Here is a 27,427-nt window from a genome sequence, read left to right as displayed (position 1 = left end):
GATTTTAGGTAGGGATGATTTTAAGAAAATTTTAATTGACACACAGCTTCCAATATTTGGCTTTTAATTTGGTTTTATGGGGTTTTTTTGTTTTTTGATGTATTTTGTTTGTATCTGTTTTAATATGCTGTGCACCGCCCTGAGTCCTACGGGAGAAGGGCGGTATATAAATTAAATTATTATTATTATTATTATTAATATCATCTTCCACATCAACCTACATGTGCATTAACAAATTCCTCTTCTTTCTTTCTCTTTCTTTCTTTCTTTCTTTCTTTCTTTCTTTCTTTCTTTCTTTCTTTCTTTCTTATATTTCATACTTCTTAGCCACCCATCTCCTTCTTCTAAATGGATAACAGAGGGCCTTTTCAATCCACCCTTAATTTCTGGAAATCCCCATTCCCTTTTTACCTAGCGTTATCTTTTGGATGCCTAGTGGCTTTAGGCTTTATGAACATTTTAAATGTTAAATGTTTCATGTTCTCCTTGTAAATGATTTTCTACAGCTTCTTATTGTTATAGATATCATAAAACCAGTGCTATGGAGAATAACATAGAATTCAGTGCTATGGAGATCTGTGCAATGAGTTATTGTGCAATCAAAAATGTTAACTTACTATGATTGAGACCCCTGTTAAAATTAATCATAAGGTGATAAGTGAGATATGTGTGTAAATCAAAGGTATTGTTCTTTTTATATTTCATACTTCTTAGCCACCCATCTCCTTCTTCTAAGTGGATAACAGAGGGCTATCAGTGGAAATGGAGGGAGCGATGTAGGCTATCAAGTCTAATTCTGCTGATTAAAGTCTAATCTATGTTTGAATGCATTCAATTTCACTTGAAGACCCTCCTGAAGCAAAAGTTTTTCCCAAGTATTGATGGAGCTATGGCTACTTCATCGTTTTAAGGACTGAATCCAGAGGAATGGATTATCAAATAATTTGTGCGGCTTATATGGAAATTCACCCATACATTGTAATCTTTATTGTTATGATTTGTAAAATTAACATACTTTACATATATTCTCTTTTCAATTCAACCAACTACAGCTGTTCCATTATATTTTCCAATTTTCTTTTGGATACGTATTTCTTTTCAATAAGAAAATGAAAATAATCCTGTCACAATTTTTTTTTTCTTATTGGATTCCAGTTCTTGAAATAGACTCTACCTAGGATTATGCTTAGAATCAAATTGCTTAAAATTCAAAAGAATGTTAAAAGCTCTTTTTCATGGGCACCTGTGAAGTTTTAAAATAAAAGAATAAATGCTTGCCTATTACTTTGAATGTCTAAAAAGTGTTTTCATGCTTTCTTCATTGCAGGTTCTTGGGAATGCCTACAGCCTTGGGGTTTGGCAGATACTATCATCAGTAATCCACCTTACATTTTTCATGAAGATATGAGTGGCTTGGCGGCAGAAATTCTCTGGTAGATTCATCTTTTCTTTATTTTCCACATTGTGTTTTGTTTTTCCCTTTGCTGCAACTTTTAAAGCCAAAGACTGTGATGTTGAAAGCCCTGGCATTAATACAGTCTCTTACAATTTTTAAGGATATAATGGCAACTGCAATCTCCCCCCCCCCCCCCAGTCTGAATTCAGCTATGTTTTCCCTTCCTCTGACAATGTTATTTTCTGCACGGGAGGAAGAATAGACATTGTAGAAAGAAAGTTGTATTAGTCGATTTTAGCCAAAAAAAATCAGAAGGACTCTAAAGCGCTTTTTCAGGCGAACACATTTATTTTCATCTCAGAAAGTCTCAACAAAAGCTTATGCTTTTTAATAAATTTGGTTAATCTGAAAAAGTGCTAGCAGACGCCTCCTGATTTTAGATTCCATATAGATAATTGGATTTTTTAATACCATGGCAAAGAGAATTTGTAAGGAGAAAATTGCATAGAAAGTTTTTCTAAAAAAAAAAAAAACCCTTCCTTTGATATCATAATCCAGACAGCTTATGTCTGCTATTAGCAATTGAAAAATGAAGTGAGATTTCTTTTATGAGTGTCCTTTGCTGTCCTTTTGGTTCTTTTCAAAATCTATTAACATGGAGATTTAGGACTGAAAAAAAGTCTGTTTCAGACTCTAGGAAACTAGAAATATTTCAGTTAACCTTTCAGTTAACTATTAGGTTAAACAAAGCATTCTAGGATTTTGAGTTCTTTTTGGCTAAAGGATCTGCTGTTATTGACACCGTAAATAATTCATCAAAGGACTTTATAATTCTCTCGTTGTAATATTAGACAAATAATAGATTTCAGTTTATCTCTCCTTAGTCAGTCCCCATGAGGCCTTATTTAGTCTTATTTAGTTCTTATTTAGTCTCATGCCTAGAGCAAAGTGCTCAGTTTGGAGAGAAGCATGATCAGGTCCTCCATTTATGACTTGTTCATCTCTTTTACTGGAAAAAATCAAACCAACACTATCTTCAGCGTGATTCAAAGATAGGTATTTAAATTAATGGACCTTTTTTTTATCATGCCTAGTTTGCCTAATAGGAAGTGCCCAACCTTTCTGGCTTTGCAGACTGGTGGGGGAGGGAGAGGGGATGGCTCCACACAAGTGGGCAGGCAAGCATGCACAGCTCCATTTGCATGAGTGGCAGGCAGGCACACCTGCCGTTCGCACAAATGGGGCTTTGCGTACGCTCACCCACCACTTCCACAGCCTGGCTACGAATGGGCCATGGCCCAGTAGTGGGCCACAGGCGGGGGGGGAACCTCTCCCCTATAGCATTTCCATATAAAATAGTAAGGATAAATTAGGCACATTCGTTTAGTTAAAATTGAAAGCTGGTATTGCTGTAATTTTTTTCTGTGGTCTCAGTGGTCTCAGTAACACAGTAAATGATTATCATCTCCAAAATAATCAACTGGAAAGCCCCTAGGTTTTCCAGTAAAAATTCAGTACCAGGAATTTCCATTCTCGTTCCTAATGACCAAATCTAATGACATGTTTGCCTTTGCCCTTGGAAGTAGTATGCTTTGCCCTTGGAAGTAGTATGTTGTCTGGAAAGCCAGGATATGGCCTGGTTTTTAGATGTGTCTTTGGTTTATAGGTTTGAGGATCTCAGTGCCCTGGAAGGAGGAACGGATGGGATGAGCATAATCAAAGAGATTCTGAAAATGGCCTCTTACATTCTCAAGAATTGTGGGTAAGTTCTGATACTGACTGCTTCTTTTGAAATAAGTTCTGTTTTAAGGGACTAAGGAACCGGTGGGGGGGGAAAAAACCCAACCAAAACAGCAGGCAAACAGGAGGAAGCAAGGAGATTGACAGCACATTTCCAAAGAGCAGCCAAGAAAGGCAACAAAGTTTACCGGGACTAGCATTGCAAGCAGATAAAAAGAGGGCTGCATGAAGGGCCAACCCAGGAATGCATTTGTGCAACTCAAAAAATTACAAACATCATTTACTGCTCATAAAAGCATCATCAAAAACAAGCGAGGGACAGAACTATCTGATCCACAAGGTATCAAGAACCGGTGCCAAGAATATACAGAAGAGCAACGAAGAGGCCCAGCCTCCTCAAGGCTGAGGAAAGGAAAACAGAAATAGAACCAGCCATCCTTCCGTAAGATGTGGGCAATGAGTCAATTGCCAAACAACAAGGTCCCAGCTGTTGATATCATCCCTGCAGAATTGCCAAGGCCTGTACTACCCACAGTCATGTGACAGAAAATCTGAGAAATAAATACATAGCTACAGGTTTGGAAATATCATTGTTCGTTCTGTTGTGAAAAAGGGTGACTCTTAAGAATTGCTTCAATTACTGCACAATTGCCCTCATCCGTCACGCTGTCAAGATTCTCAGACAACAATATTTGGTGCTGACCATTTAAAGGAAATTACCAGGTGTTCAAATTGCCTTCAGAAGGAGTCACAGTACTGGTACATGGTAGCAAATCTGCACTGAATCACAGAAAAATATCCAAAAAAACCCCAAAACACCTACATCTGCTTTTACAAGAAAGCTTTTGAGTGTGTCTATCATGAAAAGCCACGGAGAGCTCTAGAAGACCTGGGAATGTCGACACATCTGGTTAAGTTGGTGCAGTTGCTCCCTACAAAGCCACTGTGCATGTGGAGACACTGATTGGTTCAAAATAGAGAAAGGAGTGCAGCAAGGTTGCATTCTTCCCCCCTTTTTTATTCAACCTATATGCTGAAGTGATCATGAGGAAGCTGGAACTTGAAGAATCAAAAATCAGAATAAAGATTGGGGAAAGGAACATCAACAATCTTCAGTATGCTGATGACACAACTCTCCTCTTGGAAAACAAAAAAAAGGCCTAAAACATTGGTTCAAAAGGATTAAAGAAAAAAAGTGAGAAATGTGGCCTCTTCCTGAACATAAAAAAAAATCCCAACCTTATAATCACTGCCAGGAATGAAAATGTCAAAATAACAATTGATGGCAAAGAGATTGAATGCCTGTAAGAATCCTCTTTTTCTAGGAACGTAGATTGATTAAAAGCAGTGAATGCAGTCCAAAAATAAACCGTCAATTGCACTGGATCACACAGCAATTGTGAGCATAGAGTATAGAAAAGCAAGGACATTGGCTTTGCAACTAAATCCTGATTAGTCTGCATTATTGTGTTTCCCATATTTATTTACAGTTATGAATTTGGACCATGGAATGGTCTACTGGACCATGGAATGGTCTACTGGACAGAGGAACTGGACAGAGGAAAATCAACTTGTTCAAGCAATGATGTTAGAGAGGGTTTCTGCAAATTCATTGGACAACAAAGGTGACAAGCAAGCAAGTACTGAAGCATATAAAATCAGACATATCACTGGAAGGCAAAATTACAAAATTCCACCCTGTTATGTGCTCAAACTCTCTGGAAAAGGCATTATGTTCAGAATGTTCTATGATAAAAGAAAACGAAGCTGCCAAATAATCACAGTGGCTAGACGGTATAAAAGCCGACACCAGCCAGAACATAAAACAACTGAAAGAAGCCTTTCAAATCAGAAAAAATAGAGAGCGCTCATCCATAGAATTGCGAAGAATCCGACACAATTGAACAGATAGCATCATCAAAGAAATGAAAATGACATTTTCTGTCTTGTACTTTGCAGCCAAAATCATCTATGCAGAGTGGCACAGAAGTGTGCTCATCAGAGAGCAACTTCTGCTTTTTTCTTCCAATTGTTTCCCAATTTTAGAGAGAGAAGAAATAGAGAAAATCCTATTCTTGCTCGTGTACTCAAATCTTAGAATGCAAGGTGCTTATGGATACCAGCATGTTTAGCAGCATTTAGCAACTTGGATTTCCTGCCCCACCTAAATTTTATTTTATTTTTAAGATGGTTTGTAGTTTTAGATATTTAAGGATCGGATATGGATACAAGTTAAAGAGTAGAACTACCATCAGCCATCTCCTCTATATGAATGACATCAAATTCTATGCTAAGAGTGAACAAGACATTCATTCACTGATTTACCCAATATGGATATACAGTGAGAACATCAGGATGTCATTTGGACTGGAGAAATATGACTAGATGCTAGAAGAGAGCTCTTCACAATGTACAGAGATTTTACCTCATGTCCAAACTCAGAGACTGTACACCAACCGGAAAGAGAGCAGACAGAGTCTGTTAGTGTTAAACCCTTTGTCCTGGACGAAATACAGAGCAAGCAGGTGTGCATCAATAAAATGGCAGCTAAAGATGAGCTGCTAAAAGAATGCCTGCAGACATGGAAAAGATCAAAGTGCCATTGCAAAATAAGATCCTGGGTGAGGTATACCATTGTCAGATGGCTGAGGTGGCAGACATTGGGAAATTCTACCCGTGGCTGGAAAGGTCTGGACTAAAAGACAGCACTTAGATACTGATCATAGCAGTAGAAGAACAGGCACTAAGTGTAAAAATGACCAGGCTGAGCTTGGGGGTGGGGTCAAACACCACATCATTTTGGAGTTGCTACGTCCCATAAAAAACCTAAGTCCAGCCCCCCCATGAAGCCTGTTGACTCTTAGCTGGCACCAATTTGCCTCAATCGGATTCTAGTGAATGTAGCATGAAATAAACTTGTAGTGCTTTTGAACTCTAATCTGGCTTCTGATTTCCTACACCTGACATTAAGCACCAGATCCATAGAAGCAGGGGTCTACCATACCAGACAGGACCCAGAGGGCAAACAGCAGAAAGGCCTCAAAGACTCTCCAACACATTAGTGGCAGGGTGTAAAATGGCAAGAAGTGACTAGCCAATCAACCAGACATCGTGTTAATAGACAAGGACCAGAAGACAATGGTGGTGCTAGATATAGCAGTGCCAAATGACAGCAACATCTGGAAAGAGTATGAGAAGCTGGAAACGTACCAGGAGCTAGAGAGGATGTGAAAAGTAAAGGCCAAAGTGGTCCCAGTGTTGGTAGGAGCAGCTGGGGCTGTAACTCTTAAGCTGGGAGAGTGGCTCCAATAGATCCCAGGAACAACATCAGATCTCTCTCTGCAGAAGAGAGATTTGCAAGACCGCCTCCTACCAAACACCTCCCTTCGACCAGTCCGCTCCCACAGAGAGGGCCTCCTTAGAGTGCCGTCGGCCAGACAATGCCGGCTGGCGACCCCAAGGGGGAGAGCCTTCTCTGTGGCACCTCCTGCCCTCTGGAATGACCTACCCCCCGACCTACGTACAGTTGCGGACCTGCGCCTTTTTCGCCGAGCCCTGAAGGCCCATCTATTCCGTGCGGCCGGCCTGGCGTAGTTTGATTATGTTTCAGGGGGGGGGGTTACGGGTGTGTTTTTAGAACAGGCCTGTTATTTAATTCGATTTTAAAACAAACTATTTATTTATTATTGTGGTTTTTAGTATCGCCTGTTCACCGCCCTGAATCCCGCAAGGGAGATAGGGCGGTATATAAATTTAATAAATAAATAAATAAATAAGAAGAGTGCAGTGCTGGGAACAGCTAAGACACTGTGCAGAACCTTCAAACTCCAAGACTGAGGAATATTACATCAATACTTTTTCATAAATGATTATTCTGTGATTGTTGTTGATCACCATGGCAATCGTTTTTTGAATGGGTGAGATATGACATCCACTTACGAGGATGCCTGTGACATGCTTCTGTGGAGTGTTGGAATGGGAAGGTTTTCTATCACATTTCCAAAATTGAAAAAGTTCCCACGTGTCCAAGAAGTTTGACTTGTCTTGGTTTTGTCTTCCTGTTTAGTAATCTGCAAATCAGAAAGAAGAGAGATAGAGAATGAAACTTTTTTTAAAAAAAATTCTGGGTAGAATTCTGTGCCCTTCCCCATCACCTTTTGAGTAGGAAAGGAGAGGGAAAAAACATGTAGAGTCATATATGAGAGCCAGTTTCAGACTAGAAAGCAACAGATCATGAGTTGAAGTCCCACCTTAGCCAGGGTTTTTGTTGTGGGGAAAATAGGAAGAGGAAGGTGTATTATAAATACAAACATACATATATATGTGCATACATGCATATATACGGGTCATTATTCCTCTGCTTTCCATTCTTATTCACAAGCGTGCATTACCATATATCTTAGACGAACTATTAAATTACATTCATTGTCTTTGTTCTCAGAAGTATTATTCTGTGCAAGTTACACAAAGTGAAAATTATCACCAACACAATGTGCAACCTACACTGGTTACTGATATACATATGAGTGTAATGTAAAGTCTAGTTATCATCTACAAAGCTCTGTATGGCATCAGGTTAGTTATTTGAGGGACCATCCCTTTTTTTCTGTCCATCGTATAAGTTTAAATGGAGTCAGCATGCTCTGGGTCCTGTTCATTAAACGATGTCATCTGATGGGACCCAGAAAACAGGCTTTTCCCCCAGGCTTTAGGCTAGGACAAAATGTGGATTCTTTTTGTGAGGGATTCTTATGTCTGTTCCACCAGGGTGACTATCTTGCTTTTCTGTTGACTATTGTTGTTCTGTTTCTTTGGTTTTCAATTTGTACATTGCCCAGCGTCATTGAGAATTTGGGCAATTTTAAAAATGTGAAATTATAAGAATAAAAAACTTTCTTCTCACATAACCCTTCGCTACCAGTAATATTGACTGAAACTGCTGTTTCCAAGAATGTTTGTGGATCTTTGAGATTTAAGGGTTATATAATTGAAGAAAATTATAGTGGAAAAGATGGAATTTATAAATGAAACATTAAAAGAGGATAAACCATTTGGATGGGAGTATTCCATGTTCTTGGACTACGTTCATAAACAATTATAGCAATTTGCGAGAGCTCCTTTGGGGAAGATAAAGGCAGCTTCTCCCAGTATCATCCTGTGCTTTGGCTTCCTATCATTATGGACACACCTGTTTACCAGAAAATCTTGCTCTGCTGTTAGCGATCTGCATAAAAACAGGTTGGGAGATGAGAAATTCTCGGGGGTTTCATTGTTTACAAGTCAAATTCAGTTCAAACCAGCAAACAAAATGCTTGCTATATTTCAGTCCAATATCTTTATTATAGTATTCTAGTATATGCTATATAAAGAAGAACATAATGGAATTCTTTATATATACAACACAGAACTTAACACATAAAACTCTTGTCAAGCTTGGTATAAGCCTGAAAATTTCAGATAATTTCCACTGAAGAGAAAATGCAGTGCTTCTTCTAGCAGTGTTTCTCAACCTTGACAATTTTAAGGCATGTGGACTTCAACTCCCAGAATTCCACAGCCAGTATTGCTGGCTGTGGAATTCTGGGAGTTGAAGTCCCCATGCCTTAAAATTGTTAAGGTTGAGAAACACTGTTTAAATCTAAAGCATAAGAGAGTAAAAGCTAGTAAGATCTTTCCCCCTCTCTTAGAAGACCCGTTTAAAGGAAAGAGGAACCAGTTTCATTGAGAGAACTTTCATTTGTAATCTGAGTCATTAACTATTATTTTTCAAGGTCATAATTTTTTCAAAAAAATGAATTCTTTCTCTCATCTTCTCTATCTTCAAGATAGAGACGTCAGTGACACAGAGAGGAAAATGTTTCTTTTTCTTGCTGATGTGAACTACTTCCATATGTAAATTTAACTGAGCCTGATTGATTCAGTGTTTGGGGTGGAAAATAGAATTTTTACTTTGTTTTAGTTCTTTTGTTGTCAGTTTATTTTGTGGACTGCAAAATGCTGTGAGTAAGTGTAGGCATGAGTTTGGATACAAAATGATTAAATCATCATCACTGTGCATTTTGTGATTCCCTTGTCCCTGCTAAAGTATTTTCAAAACAAGCACATAATATACTTTACATGTATAAAATGTAAATTTCAAAATTATTTATCAAATGAGAAGTTACATATTTTTGTCCAAATGAAAAAAATAATTACACTATGTTATGTCTACAATACACACACATTAAAACAATGTTAAAAAGTAACTGAAATAGATAATTTCTTACAAGTAAGTTAAAGTTTTGTTGTACAGGAAATAAGAAAATTTGCATCCAAAAATTGATCACTTACATTGTGATCTATATTATACAAAGTTTAATTATACAATTATATCAAAATTATACAAAGTTCATATTTCTTTTTTGATTACTAAATAAATCGGTGTGCTATATTTCAGACTTCTCTCAAGCCTCCTCCTTCCATTATATATTCAAGATGGACAGTATTTAATATTTATTTGTTATGTATATGTAGGGGTGTGGGTCTATACATATGTTGTATATAGTATGTTTTAGGTGTGTGTTATGTATGTGTTTCACTTTGAGAGCGGGCAACTAAATTTCATTTTTGATGTGTGCCGTTGTGCCCACAATAAAAAAATGACAATAAAGGTTATCTTATCTTATCAATGCAAAAGCTAAAGCCAGGTTTCAGTTTAATAGCTATTAACATGAAGCTGATAACAAATTGGAGGTTGTCTTTTTCATTATATTTATTTTTGCTACTTATAAGTCTTTCTTATAGCATACAAATTTGTTTTATGAGAATGTTTTGAGTACCTACAAACCAAATAATGGGTTTCTTCATTGTCAAAAATACTATCTTGTTGCAAGATTAATATTTCAAATGCAACCCACTTTACCATCTGTGAAACTGTCTGCCAGATGGTTCAATACTGTGGCATGTTATCATTATTTATTTTGGTTATCATAACAGCACAAATAATCACTTCAGAGTTGAAATGAACAAAGTATCCCAAATATTGTGCTTTCAGCTTCCCTGTCTTGGCTTTAGCAAGCTAAAAAAGCCTCAGGTGGCACAATGTAACTCCAGTTAAAAAAAAAAAAACCATCATTATGGATTCTGCAATATTGTCAAACAGTACTTGGATGCAAGATCATTTCCATCCTCAACTTCCTTTGAGAAATACTGAGCTAGTGTTTTGTAATTTCTAATTCATTCTTTCATTGCAAAATGATTTAACATCCATCTAACTTTTGTTGAATGGTCTGTATGGGACTACATCATAGGCTGCAACTCAGGCTGTTTCCTATTAGTTTTGATTCCATTCCTAAGTGATTTATTCCACTGCCTTCTGGAATTCTTCATAATTTGCTTGGGGTGCAAAAAGATGGGCTTTTTGACTGAGTGTCTATTCAGGTACTCAGTCTGCCATGGATTTCACAGCTTTCCACCAGCAAAATCATAACAAACTTTGACTTCTGCACTTGAAGGCATACTACAGGGTTCCCCAACCCCCCTGGTCCATGGACCAGTACCAGGCCGCAGCATGCCAACAACCGGTCCGCACAAACAAGCAAGGTCCCATCCATGGGATGCAGGCAGCACACAAAACCACGCACTCTCCAGTCCGTGGAAAAACCTTTCTCACGGAACTGGTCCCTGGTGCCCAAAAGATTGGGGATCTCTGGCGTACTACACCTCCAGTTTCAATATAAGAAAATATTTAGTGAATCTGCTCAGGCAGGCGTTCAGAATTTTCCTTAGTTTCAGCTAATACATTTATGCCATGAAGCCCTGATAACTTAAAACTTCCTGCCACTTTTCAGTTGTCTTAATATATTACAATAGTCTTGCACCAATCTTTGAACTATACGCTTTGTCATCTTCATGGGATCAAATTTACACTATTGACCTATTGCAACATTGGCTTCAGCCTAAGTCTTGGGCGAGAACTTAACCCTCTTCCTGCTACAGCTGAATCCCTTCTTTGCCTGGAGTTCAACAGAAGATCTGCATGCTTCCACCTAGTTCCCAAGGCCTGGACAAAAAGCTTTCCTGTCTTCTTCCTACCTCTTTCTCTGGGCCTCTCTCTATTTCTCTCTCTCCTTCCTTTGCTGGTGCATCATCTCAGTGAGCAGGAGACAGATTCCTGTGCAATGGTTGCTGGCGGCCACACAGATGCACAGCTCGGAGAGACCATTGATTCTAAGGGTTGATCTCTGAATTAGAGCAGACTTTCTGAAAAGTAAAATTAAATTATTCCTAGGAAAATATTGCTAACAACAATGTTGTGGGAATTGATGAAATGTCAGCTGAACTGAAGAGTTGATGCAGTTAATTTTTGTAAGCCATTTGTAGGCAATTATTTAAAAAACTAATTACAAGGATGAATTTATATTCCAATACTAGAAAAGTCAGTGCTAAAGGATACTGTAACTATAAAGCACTTTCATTTATCTCCTATGCTAGTATAATAATGATCATGATTTTGCAACCCATACTTCAATAATACATGGGAACAAGAACTTTGCCGGATGTACAAACCATGTTCAAAAGAGACAGGAGCACCTGAGAATATATTGGTAGCATCTGATAAGGAAAAAAGTTAAGAGGATTTTGCCCAGCTTATGTTTCAAGACTTTTGACTACAAAATTTTGAATAGAAATAAGAATGTATAGGTAGTTCTCGACTTACGATCGCAATTGAGCCCAAAATTTCTATTGCTAAGTCAGGCATTTGTTAAATGAATTTTGCCCCATTTTAGAACCTTTTTTGTCACATTTGTTAAGTGAACCATGGCAATTAAGTTAATAACATGGTTGTTAAATGAAGATAGTCATAAGTCACCTTTTCAGTGCCATTGTAACTTTGAACAGTCACTAAATGAACTGTACCATTTAAATAAAAGTAAGATCCTTTTAGTGGAAATTTATGCTCCAAACCAAAATAAATCTGCATTTTTCAATGGACTTAAGTGAAAATTAATAGAGCTGTCATATGTAAATTGGTGCCTAGAGGGAGACTGGGATGGAGTAGTCTGCCCACAATAAAATAGATCATCAGTAAAGGGAATTTAAATGATGCAAGATAAACTACCAAGAATATTCTTCAAAATGATGAATAAACTTGAATTAATTAATATATGGAGACATAAAAGTGGTGATTCTAAAAAATATACTTATTTTTCAGAAAGACTTAGATCTTTCTCCAAATTTGGCCCCTTATGTTAACAAAGTTGAAATATTGCCAAAAATGTTCTGTGCCCATAATTTAGTGATTTTAATATACAAGAAGAAAGTTGGACCTATAGATGGAGATCAAATGAAATATTACTACAATGTAAATTGATAGTGAAAAAAATGTAAAAGGGATCTTATTTTTTTTAGAATAATTTCAATAATAGTATGGGATGGCAGTAAAGCATTCGTGCAAAGGCAATTATTCAGCAGAACAAAATGCTGAACAAAAAGACAAAAGATGCAAATGATTCTAAATGATATAAAGATAAAAGAGAATGAGTTAATAAGATCTCCAAGGAAATCTCTGGTGTCTTACCATCCAAAAATAAATCGATATATGCAACAATAAAATAAAAGAAACAGTAAAACTAGTAAAACTAAAAACTGACTAACGTACAGTGATATGACTACATAATCATGGTCACATTTTTATAAATGAGGAAATGAGTTACAGTAAAAATGGTTGAATTGCTTTGATGGAAGGGAGGAGCTGGCACAAAAAAAAATGGGGAAGTCACTTGGGGAAAGCTGCCCCTGAGAGCATCAGACCTCACCAAACTTTAAACCGGTACTATTCATATAAATATTCATCAGTTTATATAATAAAAGAAATAGGATTTATTTTTCTCTGATAAAGTGATTAATAACAATGGATTTCACAGACTGCATTAAATGGACTTTTCTCTACAAGAATGTAGGATCCACTGCATGATGAACTGGGAGAGTTCTTTCTCATAACCTAGTGTCTGATTGGAGAGACTTCCACCTAAGGGGCATATGCTTGCATCGGCATTTATCCAATTTTTCATTTAACTCATACTCATAATAAAACCAAAAAGCTGCCAAAAGCAAGCCATAACTATGGTTAAATTGGAAGTTTAGGGTCTTTGAATCATTGCAAAAACCACCCCAGTATGCCTTTACAAAACTCCACTGGAACCAGATTCACAGCATGCTAATTTGTGTATTTTTCATTGAAGCAAGTTTTAATAAAGATGGTTGTTTTTTTCTTCTTTCAGGAGTGTGTATTTGGAGGTTGACCCCAGGCATCCCAAAATGGTAACAAATTGGCTGTCCGGTCATCCTGATTTGAACCTTTTTGTATCTGCTACACACAAGGACTTCTGTGGAAAGTAAGATGGGGAAGATTCCTAGATGTTCATTTTTCTTGTTTCTTTATGCAGCAAGCATCTCATAGAACCCTTGTACCAAGTTCTATTGGCAGCCCACAATACAGGTAGACCTCGACTTACAACAGTTCATTCAGTGACTGTTCAAAGTTACAACAGCACTGGCAAAAGTGATTGATGACCATTTTTCACACGACCATTGCAGTATCCCCATGGTCAGGTGATCAAAATTCACATGCTTGGCAACTGATTCATATGTATGACAGTTGCAGTGTCCCAAAGTCATGGCATCACCTTTTGCAGCCTTCCGAAAAGCAAAATCAAGGGGGAAGCCAGATCATGTCCCTTCACAACCATGTCACTAATTTAACAATTGCAGTGATTCACTTAGCAACTGTGGCAAGAAAGATCGCAAAAATGGAGCAAAACTCACTTAACAAATGTCTTGCTTAGCAACAGAAATTTTGGACTCAATTGTGGTCGTAAGTCAAAGACTACCTGTATATTATGAAGCCAAAGTTGAGCCGAGTATATAAATGCTGTGCAACAAACAGTTCCATGGAAGCATAGGAAACATTGAAGAGAGATGTTGCTTTCTGCATAGAATACAGAGAAATGTTGTTGAACATGTTTCACTTTATTTGTATATTATGCAGACGCTGGGCCAAATATTGTACTTTATTCTTTTCATTGAACACCTGGAGTAGTAAAATGACTCTTGTGAAACTTAAGAACAACTTGGAAATTTATTTATATCATGAAAAAATTAATTAACATCTTTATCTCCTGATACAAACAATCCCATGAACTCTTTGTAACCTACAGTTCTTGGTTAAAACCATTCTAACATATTATTAAGGGATTATAAAACTTTCAACATCTAATAAATTCCAAGAAAGCTCATACTGTAAAATGTGCTAGTCTTTAAAGTGCTATAAAGCTCCCTTTTAAACTTCTATGCTCTTTTTAGTAAGATTTAATGTTGTGATTTGTCTTACATTTATCCAGGCCAAGGTTTCTGCACATTCAAAAACGTAGGAAAGAAGATCATGACTAGTTCTGTCTCCTAACCCTGGATTGTTTACAGTGCTTTCTAAGGGGTATGTTCTCAGGAAGCCAGATGTCTCTTGATAACATCTGCTAACTCGCATTTTGCTGGGGATGATTTATTTCAAATTTTCAAGTTATTTTGTGGTTATTCCCGTTGTTATATGAGATATACCATTTATATCCAATGTATAATTGCTATTTTTTTAATCTTATAATCACTTTACATTCCTCAAACTAAGGGTGTAGAATGGAGGTAAGAATAAAATACTATAAATGCAGAATAAAATACTTTTATAGAAACATGAGATACGGAAACATTTTTTTAAATCATAAGGAGAAACTTAGAAAGAGATTGTTTTTCCTTTCCATTCCATTGTCCCCTAATTGCTATTTAAGTGTTTGCCTATTTAGAGTTTTTGATCTGTAATTCAGGTGCTGAGAAGCAGGAATTGAATTTTCTGAACAAAGTGTGTATGTGTCTATAATTAGTACATGTCAGAGGGAAGCTTCAAAGTGTACTCTATGCTTGATAATGTATCAGTATTGGATTTTGCTGCTTAATTTCCCTTTTGATAAATGCTATTGTAAAATGGCATGTTGTTGTTGTTTTCCAGTGCATTATTTTAGGAATGAAAAAAGCACTCTGTTGTATTCAGCTGTTTGCATTTTTAAAAAATTTGCCCAATAGGTTCATTGCAAATTTGAAGCTGGATCCAAATATAACTTTCCACTGGTACATGCTGCCTGTATCGCTGTACTGCGTTCTTCTGTTTTCTTCCTTCTGGTAACATTCATTTCCTCAACCTTGTGCCAGTGATCTGTAAAATGATACCACAAATGCTGACCCTCTCTTAAGGACACAAATGGAATTGCCATTTCTTCTTGCACATGGTGGGATTCTTTGCCAAAGTACATTGATAAAGAGCAACCTGTCTTTTTCATTACAGTGTGTACCAAAACATCTAATACACTTTTGGCAAAAGACTACAGATGCCTTTCATAAAATATGTTAACATGGCAGCCTATAAGTGGTGTGACATTCCCAAACCCATCCGATGTCCCTTGAGGGGAGGTTCTAACCAGGAAAGCTTTTATCATTTAACTACAAGCTCTCCCAAACTTAGAAATTGTGTCATAAAACATGCTGTTATGCTGTTGGTATAAGTTGGCACAGATTTCAGTTCCTTGTAGAATTAACAAGGGTAAGAAAGTAGGTAGTGGTTTTCAATAATAAATGTGCAGAGGCTGGGTTTTGTTTGCCCTGCAGCTGCTAGTAGATGAGTATACTATAGCTGTTCAACAGTGTCAGTTTTCTTAGAAATAACATGGGCTTGGTGCCAGGTGGTGGCACAGTGCTTCTAGTGGTAGATACCTGGCTGTAATTATCAAGAGGAACTTAAGTAGAGTTAGAAAGTTGCTGTGGTTTCTGACTTCAGAGAGAGGCACTTTGCTCCAAGGGTGCAAATGAAATTCCAGCCTAATCAGAGGTCTAAACTCTTAATAAGAGACCATGTGAGGATTATACTTCTTTATCCCCAGAATTAGGATTGGAAGACTTCAACAAAATATTGTCCTGCTAACTGCTTCTGTTCAGTTTCACCCCGACAGTCTTCCCTGTTTGAAAGTCAAAGATTGGTTGATCTAGCAGTAAAGAGGGCAAAGTGAGAGACTGGATATCCTCATTCATTTCATCTAACCCAGCGGTTCTCAACCTATGGGTCGCGACCCCATTTGGGGTCGATCGACCATTTCAAGGGGGTCGCCAAGCAAGGCTATCCGCCATTTTTTCCCCTTTTCCGGCGGGTGCCTTACCTCCCTTGGGCTGGGCCAGCTGGTGGTCGCCCTGCTCCGTCTCTGCCGCTTGCCAGCTACGCCTCGGCCGGCGCAGGGGGCGGAACCACGCATGTGTGGCGCTCCCGGGCAGGGAAAGTCCTCGACTTATGACCGGTTGGGTATTCCTCGACTTATGACCGGTTTAGTCCTCGACTTACGACCGGTTTAGTCCTCAACTTACGACCGGTTGGGGTCGCGGCATTAAAAAGGTTGAGAACCACTGATCTAACCAGTGTTTTTCAATCTTGGCGACTTTAAGACAGGTGGACTTCAACTCCCAGAATGGGAGTTAAAGTCCACTTGTCTTAAAGTTGCCAAGGTTGAAAAATAACAATCTAAACCATAGAATTGAAAGGGCAGTAGGCAAGTTGCTTTTTTAGACTAAATCCAAGACTTTGTAGAATTATTATATGAATTAACTTTTTGTAGATTCTAACTACTCTTGAAACGGTCTTACATAAAATAGTTTTGTATTTTCTGCTAAGTCTACTGCCTGAAATGCTTGATTCAAAGCCAGAGGACTTGCACTTGTGATAAATGCAATCCTACCTTGTTACAGACCCACAAGCACTAATTGACTGGATTTTAAAAAAAAAAAATTAGGTGAAGGAAGGATTAAAAAATATCAGACTACAGATAGTCCTCCACTTACGACCACAATTGAGCCCAAAATTTCTGTTGCTGAGTGAAACAGTCATTAAGTGAATTTGGCCCCATTTTACAACCTTTCTTGCCATCGTTGTTAAGTGAATCATTGAAGGTGCTTAATTTAGTAACATGGTTGTTAAGTGAATCTGGCTTTCCTATTGACTTTACTTGCCGGAAGGTCCCAAAAGGTGATCACATCATCCTGGAACACTGTGACCGTCATAAATATGAACCAGTTGCCAAGCATCCATATTTTGATCACATGCCCATGGTGATGCTGCAGTGGTCGTAAGTGTGAAAAATGGTTGCATTGTTTCAGTTACGTTGTAACTTCAGACAGTCACTAAATGAACTGTTCTAAGTCGAGGACTACCTGTAATTGATTTTGGCTGTTTTCAAGGAAGCATAGCCTGACTTCACCATTTCTTTGTAGCATTTTTTTTCCCCCCACAATGATCTTAACTCAATATTGGACTGAAATTCTCTGCCTCATCACACGTCTTTTGAACAGCTGCTGGTTAATTATGTCACTTATGTCACTTATTGTTTAAACACACCTGGAGGCAAAATATTGGTTGCATAGGTGAAGGTAGAAATCTCCCAATGAAGAGAAAATCAAAGAAGGGAGAGTGTAGACAGGTCTTTTGTCACAATTTTTTTTGAAGAGTGACAGAATTCATCTAAGCTGTAAAACGACTGAATTTATCTAAGTGGTATTGTTTTTTAATTGGTGTATTGTTCAATGAATAAACCTTGAGGGTTTTTTAGGGAAGTAACATACAATCTGAAAACAAGACGTTGTTGGCTTTCTGGTTGCAACTGTGACTTAACAAATGAGAAAACATGATTGGTTTGTGGTTAACTACCTATTTCTGGTCTGCTTTGTGTGTTCCACCCAACTCTCTAAAAATCTTATTATAATCTTGAGGGCTCTTTTTAAGGTATGGAAATATTAATTTTGTATTGGTTTGCCCAGACTCATCTAAATTGAAGCAGTTTACAAGTATGTATGTATGTATGTGTATAAATAAAATAAAATAAAAATATAAAAATAAAATAAAATAAAGCTACAAACAGAAAACAGATTGGCCAAGCCATGCTTGCTTTGCTTTTGGCTTTTTCAGAAATAAACAATTAGTGATATGTACAATGGAACACAACTGAAAAAAGAAATCTCTTTGCCCACAGTAATAATATTATAACTACTTCCTTTTTAGAGAATGGTTTAGTAGTATGTTTATCACTTTCGAGAATATAAAAGCCAGGTGCATCAGTTGTCTAATTCTGTCATGTTTTAATGCATTTTTTCAGAGTTTGACACCAAGCACAATTTGCATATGGTGTACAAACTGATTAAGAGGAGAAAAGCTATTTGATACCAGGCTTTGATCTGTGCTTTAGAACAGGCATGTCAAACTCGTGACATCACGCAACGTATCGCGACGTTTTCCCCATTGCCAGCAATGGGGTGGGCACGGTTTCGGCATGACGCACCCAGTCCCTGGGCCGGCAGTTTAACATGCCTGCTTTAGGATTAGCTGGGTGTTTTTTTTATTTGTTTCATATATTTTCAAATGAACTTTGTTTGTTTCCACTAAGCTGAAGCTTCATGCTCCCCAGTTTTAATTTGCAGTCAGTCTTTACATTCCAACAATGAGATCCTTGACCTCCAGGATATGTGTCCCATGAAGCAGTTATGACATATTGGCGGGAGGGATTGTAGCCTGAGTTTGATAGAAATATAGTCAGGGAGTATGTATTGACCTTGAAGGAATTCATATCTCCAAATGCTTAAGTCTTGCTGAATCTCTAACCAACCCACTTAAGAAAACCTCATGAATTGATGACATACCAGATGACTAGAGTATGACAAATGCTGCTCTTCAAAAAGCAGGCTAAGATGGATCTAGGGAACCACAGAATAGATTAGAAAGTGGTTGGCTTATAAACATCTTGAAAATAATGCAGTAATAGCTATTATCTGTGATGGATTTATCAAGAACAGGTTGTGTCAGGCTAATCTTATTACATTTTTCAGCAGATAATTTCCTTACTAGGATCTGGGATTAGTGTAGACATAATATGTTGCAATTCAGCAAAACATTGTACTATATAGCAATGTTTTGATTAACAAAATAGTTGAATATTACCTAGATAGCATATTCTACAAAGTACCTGAAGGCAGGTCAAGAAGCAACGGATGGAAACTAATCAAAGAGAGAAGTAACCTAGAACTAAGGAGAAATTTCCTGACAGTGAGAACAATTAATCAGTGGAACAACCTGCCTCCAGAAGCTGTGAATGCTCCAACACTGGAAGTTTTTAAGAAGAGACTGGACAGCCATTTGTCTGAAATAGTATAGAGCAGGGGTGTCAAACTGCCGACCCGCAGGCCAGACGCGTCATGCGGAAGCCGCGCCCACCCAATTGCCGGCAATGGTAAAACTCTCCCGATACGTTGCGCGACGTCATGTCACATCGTGAATTTTACATGTCTGGTATAGAGTTTCCTGCCTGAGTAGGGGGTTGGACTAGATGACCTCCAAGGTCCCTTCCAACTTATTATTATTATTATTATTATTATTATTATTATTATTATTATTATTATTATTATTATTATTATTATTATTGTTATTATTATTATTATTATTATTATCTTTTATTCATTAAACATGAACCTCAGTCAACTGAACATTCAAATGGCTGACACGGGTTGCTACCAGCATCCTAGGTGTCAACCAGGTATCTCCTTAAAATATAAGATGTTCCGAGTAGCGCAGTTTTTTGTAACATTGCTGGAGTTATTGCAGGAAGCTGCAGTTTCTTGATGTCTTTTGCAAAGTTTTTGGACATAGTTCCCATTGCCCCGATGACAATGGGTACCACTGTTACACGTTTCATTCATAATTACGCAGGTTCAATGGCCAGGTCGCGATATTTCGTAATTTTTTCCAGTTCTTTTTCTTCGACTTCTGGCATCTCTGGTACAGCGATATCAATCAGCTGTACGCTTCAGTTCTCTACAACTGTGATATCCGGCGTATTGTGTTCCAAATGGCGATCTGTCTGTATTCGAAAGTCCCACAAGATCTTCACCCTCTCATTCTCAACAACTTTTTCCACCCTATGTTCCCATGACTTGTCAGACACAGGCAAGTCGTATTTTTTACACAATGCCCAGTGGATTAATTTAGCAACTCAGTCATGTCTAGATTTGTAATCAGTTTGCGCGATTTTGATGCACTCACAAATTAGGTGTGAAACAGTTTCAACTTTGTCATTGCAAAGTCGGCAATTTGGATTGTCAGTGGATTTTTGTATCTTCGCTTTCATGGCATTAGTTTGTAGTACTTGTTCTTGAGCAGCCAGTATTAAGCCTTCTGTTTCTTTCTTGATGGTTCCCATCTTAAGCCATGCCAATGTCAAGTTGTTATCACATTTTCATTATTATTATTGTTGTTGTTGTTGTTATTTGCATAGATCCACAAGTGGCTTAAAAATCATACTTAAATTGTTGAAAAGTGGTTTCCCTTTAAATCTGGAGTGAGATGACATAGATGTTGGTTCTGAGCCCAGTACTTTTCAACACTTTCTGTAAGGATTCAGAGAAAGTGGTGGATTAAAGGCTTATCAGACTTGCAGATGATGCAAAACTAGATGGAACAGCTAGTATTCTAAAAAAAAAAGATTCAAAATGATAATTGGCTAAATATAACAGAATTAAATTTAATAGAGGCAAATGTAATGGGGAAAAATCAAATTCACATCTATAGGAAGAGCAGTACTTGGCCTGGTAACAATATGTGTGAAAATTTGCTTAGAGTAGTAATTGATTACAAGCTAAATATGAATCAGCAACAATATGGCTAAAACAGCAAATGCAATTTTAAGCTACACTATTGAGGTATAGCGTCCAAAGAATAGGAAGAAGTAGTTCTATTATATTTTGTATTGGTCAGACCCCATCCCAAGCACTATGTCCAATTCCAGGTATTACATTTTAAGACGGATCAGACAAACGGCAACAGATCTGTTTTCTGTTATCCAGAATGCAGGATACACTGATTTAAACTATCTAAACAACAATGCATTATTGCTCAACATGCCAGTTTATCACCTTTCCTATTGGAACTAGCTTAGACTATAAATAACATAGTTGGAAGGGACCTTGGAGGTCTTTTAGTCCAACCCCCTGTACAAGCAGGAGACCATGTACCATTCTGGACAAATGACTGTCCAATATCTTCTTAAAAACCTCCAGTATTGGAACATACACAGCTTTTGAAGTCAAGCTGTTCCACTGATTAATTGTTCTTACTGTCAGGAAATTTCTCCTTAGTTCTAGGTTGAATCTCTCTTTGATAAGTTTCCATCCATTACTTCAGTGCTTTAGAGAATAGGTTGTCCCTCTCATCTTTGTGACAGCCTCTCAAATATTGAAAAACTGCTATCATGTCTCAGTCCTTCTTTTTGTTAAACTAGACCAGGGGTAGGCAACCTTGGCTCTTTTATGACTCGTGGACTTCAACTCCCAGAATTCCTGAGCCAGCCATACTGAGGGGAAAGGGAGAGGTTTCCAAGCTGAGCCATGCTGGCTCAGGAATTCTGGGAGTTGAAGTCCACGAGTCATAAAAGAGCCAAGGTTGCCTACCCCTGAACTAGACATATCAGTTCCTGCAACAGTTCATCATATGTCTTAGCCTCCAGCCTCCTAATCATCTTTGTTGCTCCTCTGAGAACTCTTTCTAGAGTCTTAAGATCTTTTTTGTATCATGGTGACCAGAACTGGATGCAGTATTCCAAGTGTAGTCTCACCAGGGCGGTATATAGCGGTACTAATACTTCACATGATCTTGATACTATTCCTCTGTTGATGCAGCCTAGGACTGCATTGGCTTTTTTGGCAGCTGCAGAACATGGTTGTATGTTCTTGTGCTGAAAAATAATAGTTGTGAAGCCATTCAGCATATATGGTAGTTTAACTTTGATTATTTGCGTGTTGATATTTAAAATTAAACATTAAACAATTTAAACATAATTAAATTGTTTATTTTCCTTTAATAAAGTTTGATTTTATTTATCATTTGTGAGTTTGATCTATCATCCAAGATGTTGGAGAGGAGGAAATTAATATCCCAATCGCACAGCTTCACGCTGTATAGCTAGGAGTGGTACTACTGCAATTAACTTATTACACCTTTACCTTGTAACTACCAGGAAAACAGTATAGCTTGTAGGAGCCCAGTCTTTCTCACATGCCAGTGATACAGGGAAAACAGCAGGAGAGATGCCACCCTGGAAGAGGTGGTGCCAATAGTAATCACTAAGCCACTAAACCACAAGAGGCAGAGCAAGACTGAGTGCAGAACCCGGAGGGGGACATTTGAGATCTCCTACCATTCACGTTACGGGAATATCCATGCTACAATAGACTACAGTGCTGCTAGAATTTCTGTCCCATCCTTTAGGCTTAGAGATCATAAGTAATTCTGTTCCTTTCTTACTTACAGACATGAGTCAGAAGTTCCAGAGGCCATCATGCCTTATGGTAGAGATGATGCAATGCTAATTATGTCTTCTCTTCTTTTTCTTAGTAAATTAATATCCTTTCACATCAAAGCAAATTGAGAGAAGACTGGCCTAATATCATACAGCAGGAAGCAACATGAATTCAGATCTATTAGTTACGTTATAGTGATCTCCAAATTTAAAAAATCAGTAAATATCTACAAACCTAGAAAAAGAAAACCTTTGAAATGGCCTCCTTGGGTTTAGATAATTATTGTCCTCCTCAGGTAATATACAGGTAGTCCTCAACGTTACGACTATTTGTTCAGTGACCTTATAAAGTTATGACACTGCTCCAAAAAGTCACTTATGATTGCTCCTCCCACTTACAACCATTGCAGCATCCCAGGAGTCACATGAACAAGCTCTTAGCAACCAACATGAGTTTACAACAGTTGCAGCATCCCAGGGTCACATGATCGTCATTCTCAGGGGGGTTCTGACAAGTAAAGTCAAAGGGGGAAACCAGATTTGCTTAATGTTCATGGGGAGGAAAAAGTTAATAAAATCAGATGAAAGTTCTGAACCCAATTGTGGGCATAAGTTGAAGACTATCTGTAATGAGTTGTAATATGTGATCCTATTTTGTTGCCCAAACATCAAAACAGTAATGAAGGACAAGCAAAGAATTATTAAAACAGAAGAAATGTAATGACCTGAAGCAGGTAGCTTGGGCAAGGAAATCCACCAGCATTCCAGGCTTGAAGCTGTTCTGTAAGAAGAAATGGGCTAAAATTCCTCTAAACCAAGGGTCCCCCACCCCCTGTCCATGAACCAGTACTGGGCCGCGGCATGCCAGCAATCATTCCGCACAAACAAGCAAAGCCCCATCTGTGGGATGCAGGCAGCACACAAAACCACACCCCCTCTGGGCCGCAGAAAAACTTTTCTCCACGGAAGCAGTCCCTGGTGCCCAAAAGGTTGGGGATCTCTGCTCTAAACTATAGTTGCACAGGACTGATCAACAGTTATTGGAAACATTTAGTTGCAATTATTGCTGTCCAGGAGAGGGGAGCACACTAGTTGCCTATTCATTTTTATATGCAGTGCTACTTTTTAAAGCACATTTGTTACTGAGAGCAAAGGTTCGCATATATATTTTTTGCCACATATGTTTATGTAACTTTGAGTAGTTTTCCTCTATTTATGAACAATATAATATTTTTGATTCATTTAATTGGATTTTCTTTACCCAATTTTAAGACTTCCATGGAGAACAAACAGATCATACTTTTGGTCACATTTATGCAAAAATACTGAACATTCAAAAAAGGCCAGTTTTTAGCTCAGACAGCCTCATCTATGTTCAAGCATCCATTAAGTCCTAATATACTAAAGGAATTTTTAAAAAGCAGCACTGCATACAAAAATTAATAGACAACTAGTATAGCTGGCATTATCCTGCAGTGAGATGCTCTCCAAGCCTAGATAGTGAAATGGAAGAGACCCATATCTTATACTCTCCACAAGCATCTGTGGAGCCGGTATACTCCACCCAAAAGGGAGTGCATCTGCAGCAGTCTAAGCAGAATATAATTTAAGCCTGACTTTTACGATCCAAAGGATTGCTGTTGGTGGATCAGAGTAGGTCAATAAAAACATTTTTCACAATCACTCCTTTCATAGCGCTGAAATAAAAACTTGAAGTATTCTTTAAACATCAGTTCCTTCACTTCAAATCACATTTATACAAGCATACAGTGTAAATACCATATATAGTTTGCTCCAGTAATCTCACCAGCATCATTTAAAGCATGTTTAAAGTAACAAAAATACAGAACTATTAATAAACATATAACATACACATTTTTGTAAGCTGTCCAGAATCACTGAGAGTGAGTGGGCGGCCATACCAATTTTCTTAAATAAATAAATATATGCAATTTTCTTTTATAACTACCATTAAGTGAACTAGCAGGTTCCAATTCATCATCTGAATATTTTTAATGGTATCTACCAACTTTAAGCCATGTTTTCAGTGACAACTAAATGAATTCTTAATCAACCTTTACATACTCCAGCTTTAATAACATTATGCATTTTCAGTAATGCTGGCAAGAAATTCTGGGAATTGCAATCCTCATGTCTAAATAATATTTGGTTGGGAAAGACTGCATTAACCCATTTGTTTAACTGATCTGTTGCATCAGTCTTTATGATGAGGAAGGCTTTATGATGTTTAAAATATGAAATATGGGTGTGTGAAACAAGTAGGAGTTTACAGAGCTCTAACTAAAAGCGATAACCTACATACTGATAATATGTCCAAATAAAACAGCTACTACTACACTACTACTGTTACTCTCTAATTATCTTAGGATAGGAAAAAGCTGCTATATAAAGTGTCCTCATATAAATATTCAATTTACATAACTAATACCTGGCAAGTTTTGTAGATATAAAATGGATATTCATCAGGGAAGTTTGTATCTGGTGTGTGTCAGACAGTGACCCTACCTCCTCTCTCCTTCATACAAATATAGACAAAGAGTCGATGTATCTCCTTTTCCTTTTATCAATTAGCACTGGCTACACTGGAAAACTTTGTCTTGGTTTTACTACTATAATATCTTCTATGAAAAAATAGACTCTAACTCCTTTCTGTCCTCATCCCTTCCTACCCTCATTCCGTTTCCATCTGAAAAAGGCCTATTGCTCTCTTCCAAAAATCTGACCCAATGCTCAGTTATGACATTGGATAAATATCATGCTAAAAATGCCTCTCCTAATATGTTCCTTAATCACTTTGCTTGCTAAGTACTATCTCAACTGGCATAAAATTTCTGAGGGGACAAGGAAAAGCATGTTACACATTTCATTCCATTAAATAAGCTATCAATTCTCAGCCAGGGAAACATGTTTGTCAGAAACAAAATTGAAGGAGGACTAATTCTATCTTCTCCATTACAGAATACAATGAGAGGTTTTGTGAAAATCTCCAAGCCTTTAAAGGCTGCATTAATGGGAAAGCTATTACAACAAAAACAGAAAAAATAACAAAATGGTGGAATTTCTACAGGTAGTCCTCGACACACAACCACAACCGAGTCCCAAAATTTCTGCTGCTGAGCAAGACAATTGTTAAGTGAGTTTTGCCCCATTTTGTGACCTTTCTTGCCAGAGTTATTTAATGAATCACTGCAGTTGTTAAGTTAGTAACACAGTTGTTAAGTAAATTTGGCTTCCCCCCATTGACTTTGCTTGTCAGAAGATCGCAGAAGGGGATCACATAACTCTGGGACAGTGCATCTGTCATAAATACAAGCCAGTTGCCAAGTGTCCACATGGGGAAACTGCGATGACCATAAGTGTGAAAAATAGTGATAGGTCCCTTTTTTCAACTTTGAACAGTAAGTAAACAAATGGTCAAGCACTACCTGTAATAACTTCCAGAATTTTACATAATAAACCTGGCATTGGTACTTGGTAATGTACTTTAATATTTAAGATGATTTGTAAAAGATAGCTCTTCCAATAAGTGTTTGTACACTGAGGTTTGAACAGGCAAGGTATGGGAGTTTGAATCTAGTTATTTATTTATGTATTAAATTTATATGCTTCCCATCTCACTGTTCAAGGCTGGGTTATAAGATATTTTTATATTATGATTTATGTTAATTGTATTTATTATTTGATATTCTATTGCAGGGATCCCCAATCCCTTCCATGCCTTTGCCCATTCGGAACTGGGCCACGGAAGTGGCGGGTGAGCGCACGCGCGCACACAGCTCCATTTGTGTGTGCAGTGAGTACATGTGCCCACCGTTCACGCAAATGGAACTGTGCTCACTCACTCGCCATTCTCACGTAACCAATCCCTCTCTCTCCCCCTCCCACTTGCCAATCCACAAAGCCGGAAAGGGTAGGGATCGCTATTCTATTGATTATTACTTATCAAATCAAATTAATAAATTGATTATTATACCAAATTGATTGTTATGTTGATAATTCAATAGTTATTGCATGTATTTGATCTTATGGTAAGCCACATAGAGTTAGGTGAAAGATGCAGCATAAAAACATGAATACATCCATACACACATGTATTGTAGAAGGTAAGAAATATGATTTCGATGGAAAATGCAAAAACCTAGGGAAAAGGGGGTGGAAACATTTTTTCAGTCCAGAGAAATGAGATAATATTTGGAAACAGCTCAGACAGACACTACTGTGATTCATGGGAATATAAGAATGGGCAAGAGATACAGCACAATCAGATTTGCAAAGGTTTCTTATTGTTATATAGCCAATCTAATAAAGACAATTTTAGCCTTCCTGAAGAGTTGAGTTCTAGGTCTGGTCTACCCGATGGGACTAACACACACACATTTATTTTCTGCTTTACTGTGTAGCTGGATTTATGTATCATTCTAAGCCATAATGCATTTTTCGCTTAGAGAGATGCTTGAACTTAATCTATTTATCGACTGGTAAGAGAATAAATATTTCCTTTAAATGAAGATCAAAGAATGCTTTCTAAGTAGAGGAAATGAGCTATTATAACATATTAATGTAAAAACATAAAGTAATATTTTCCATAAAGTACATCCATGCCTGTTCTTAGAATCTACTAAGTAGTCACCACATCTCAGGCCTTAACAAGCATGTTATTTAACCCCACTAGATAATAGAAACTTTCATAAAGTAAATGTGAATTCATATTAAGATAATTACTGGCATGTCGTAAACTTTCAGTTTATTAAAGAATGATCCTCCCAATGTGATGAAACCAGCCCTTACATTTTTGATTGCATGATCTAAACTTGCCTCCTTTTAACTAGATAGTATGTTGTACTTTTTTTAATAGGAACTCAACCAT

The 27,427-nt window shown here is 37.5% G+C and overlaps 1 protein-coding gene across 1 annotated transcript in view; it reads left to right on the top strand.

Annotated features, from left to right (window-relative positions):
• The window catches only part of HEMK1 (HemK methyltransferase family member 1), a 44,503-nt gene extending 29,362 nt beyond the window's left edge, over window positions 1-15,141 (top strand). The window contains exons 8-11 of the mRNA XM_015817182.2: window positions 1,328-1,433; window positions 3,063-3,158; window positions 13,399-13,512; window positions 14,518-15,141. Coding sequence (XP_015672668.2) covers window positions 1,328-1,433; window positions 3,063-3,158; window positions 13,399-13,512; window positions 14,518-14,566 — 365 coding nt within the window. The 3' untranslated portion in view covers window positions 14,567-15,141. The remainder of the gene's footprint in view (window positions 1-1,327; window positions 1,434-3,062; window positions 3,159-13,398; window positions 13,513-14,517) is intronic.
• Window positions 15,142-27,427: the final 12,286 nt, after the last annotated feature.

This window comes from Protobothrops mucrosquamatus, unplaced genomic scaffold (assembly GCF_001527695.2).
Source record: "Protobothrops mucrosquamatus isolate PMUCROS unplaced genomic scaffold, P.Mucros_1.0 scaffold560, whole genome shotgun sequence".
Classification (NCBI taxonomy): domain Eukaryota; kingdom Metazoa; phylum Chordata; class Lepidosauria; order Squamata; family Viperidae; genus Protobothrops; species Protobothrops mucrosquamatus.
The sequence above is the reverse complement of the archived record's forward strand: the minus strand, read 5'-3'. Positions and strand labels throughout refer to the sequence as shown.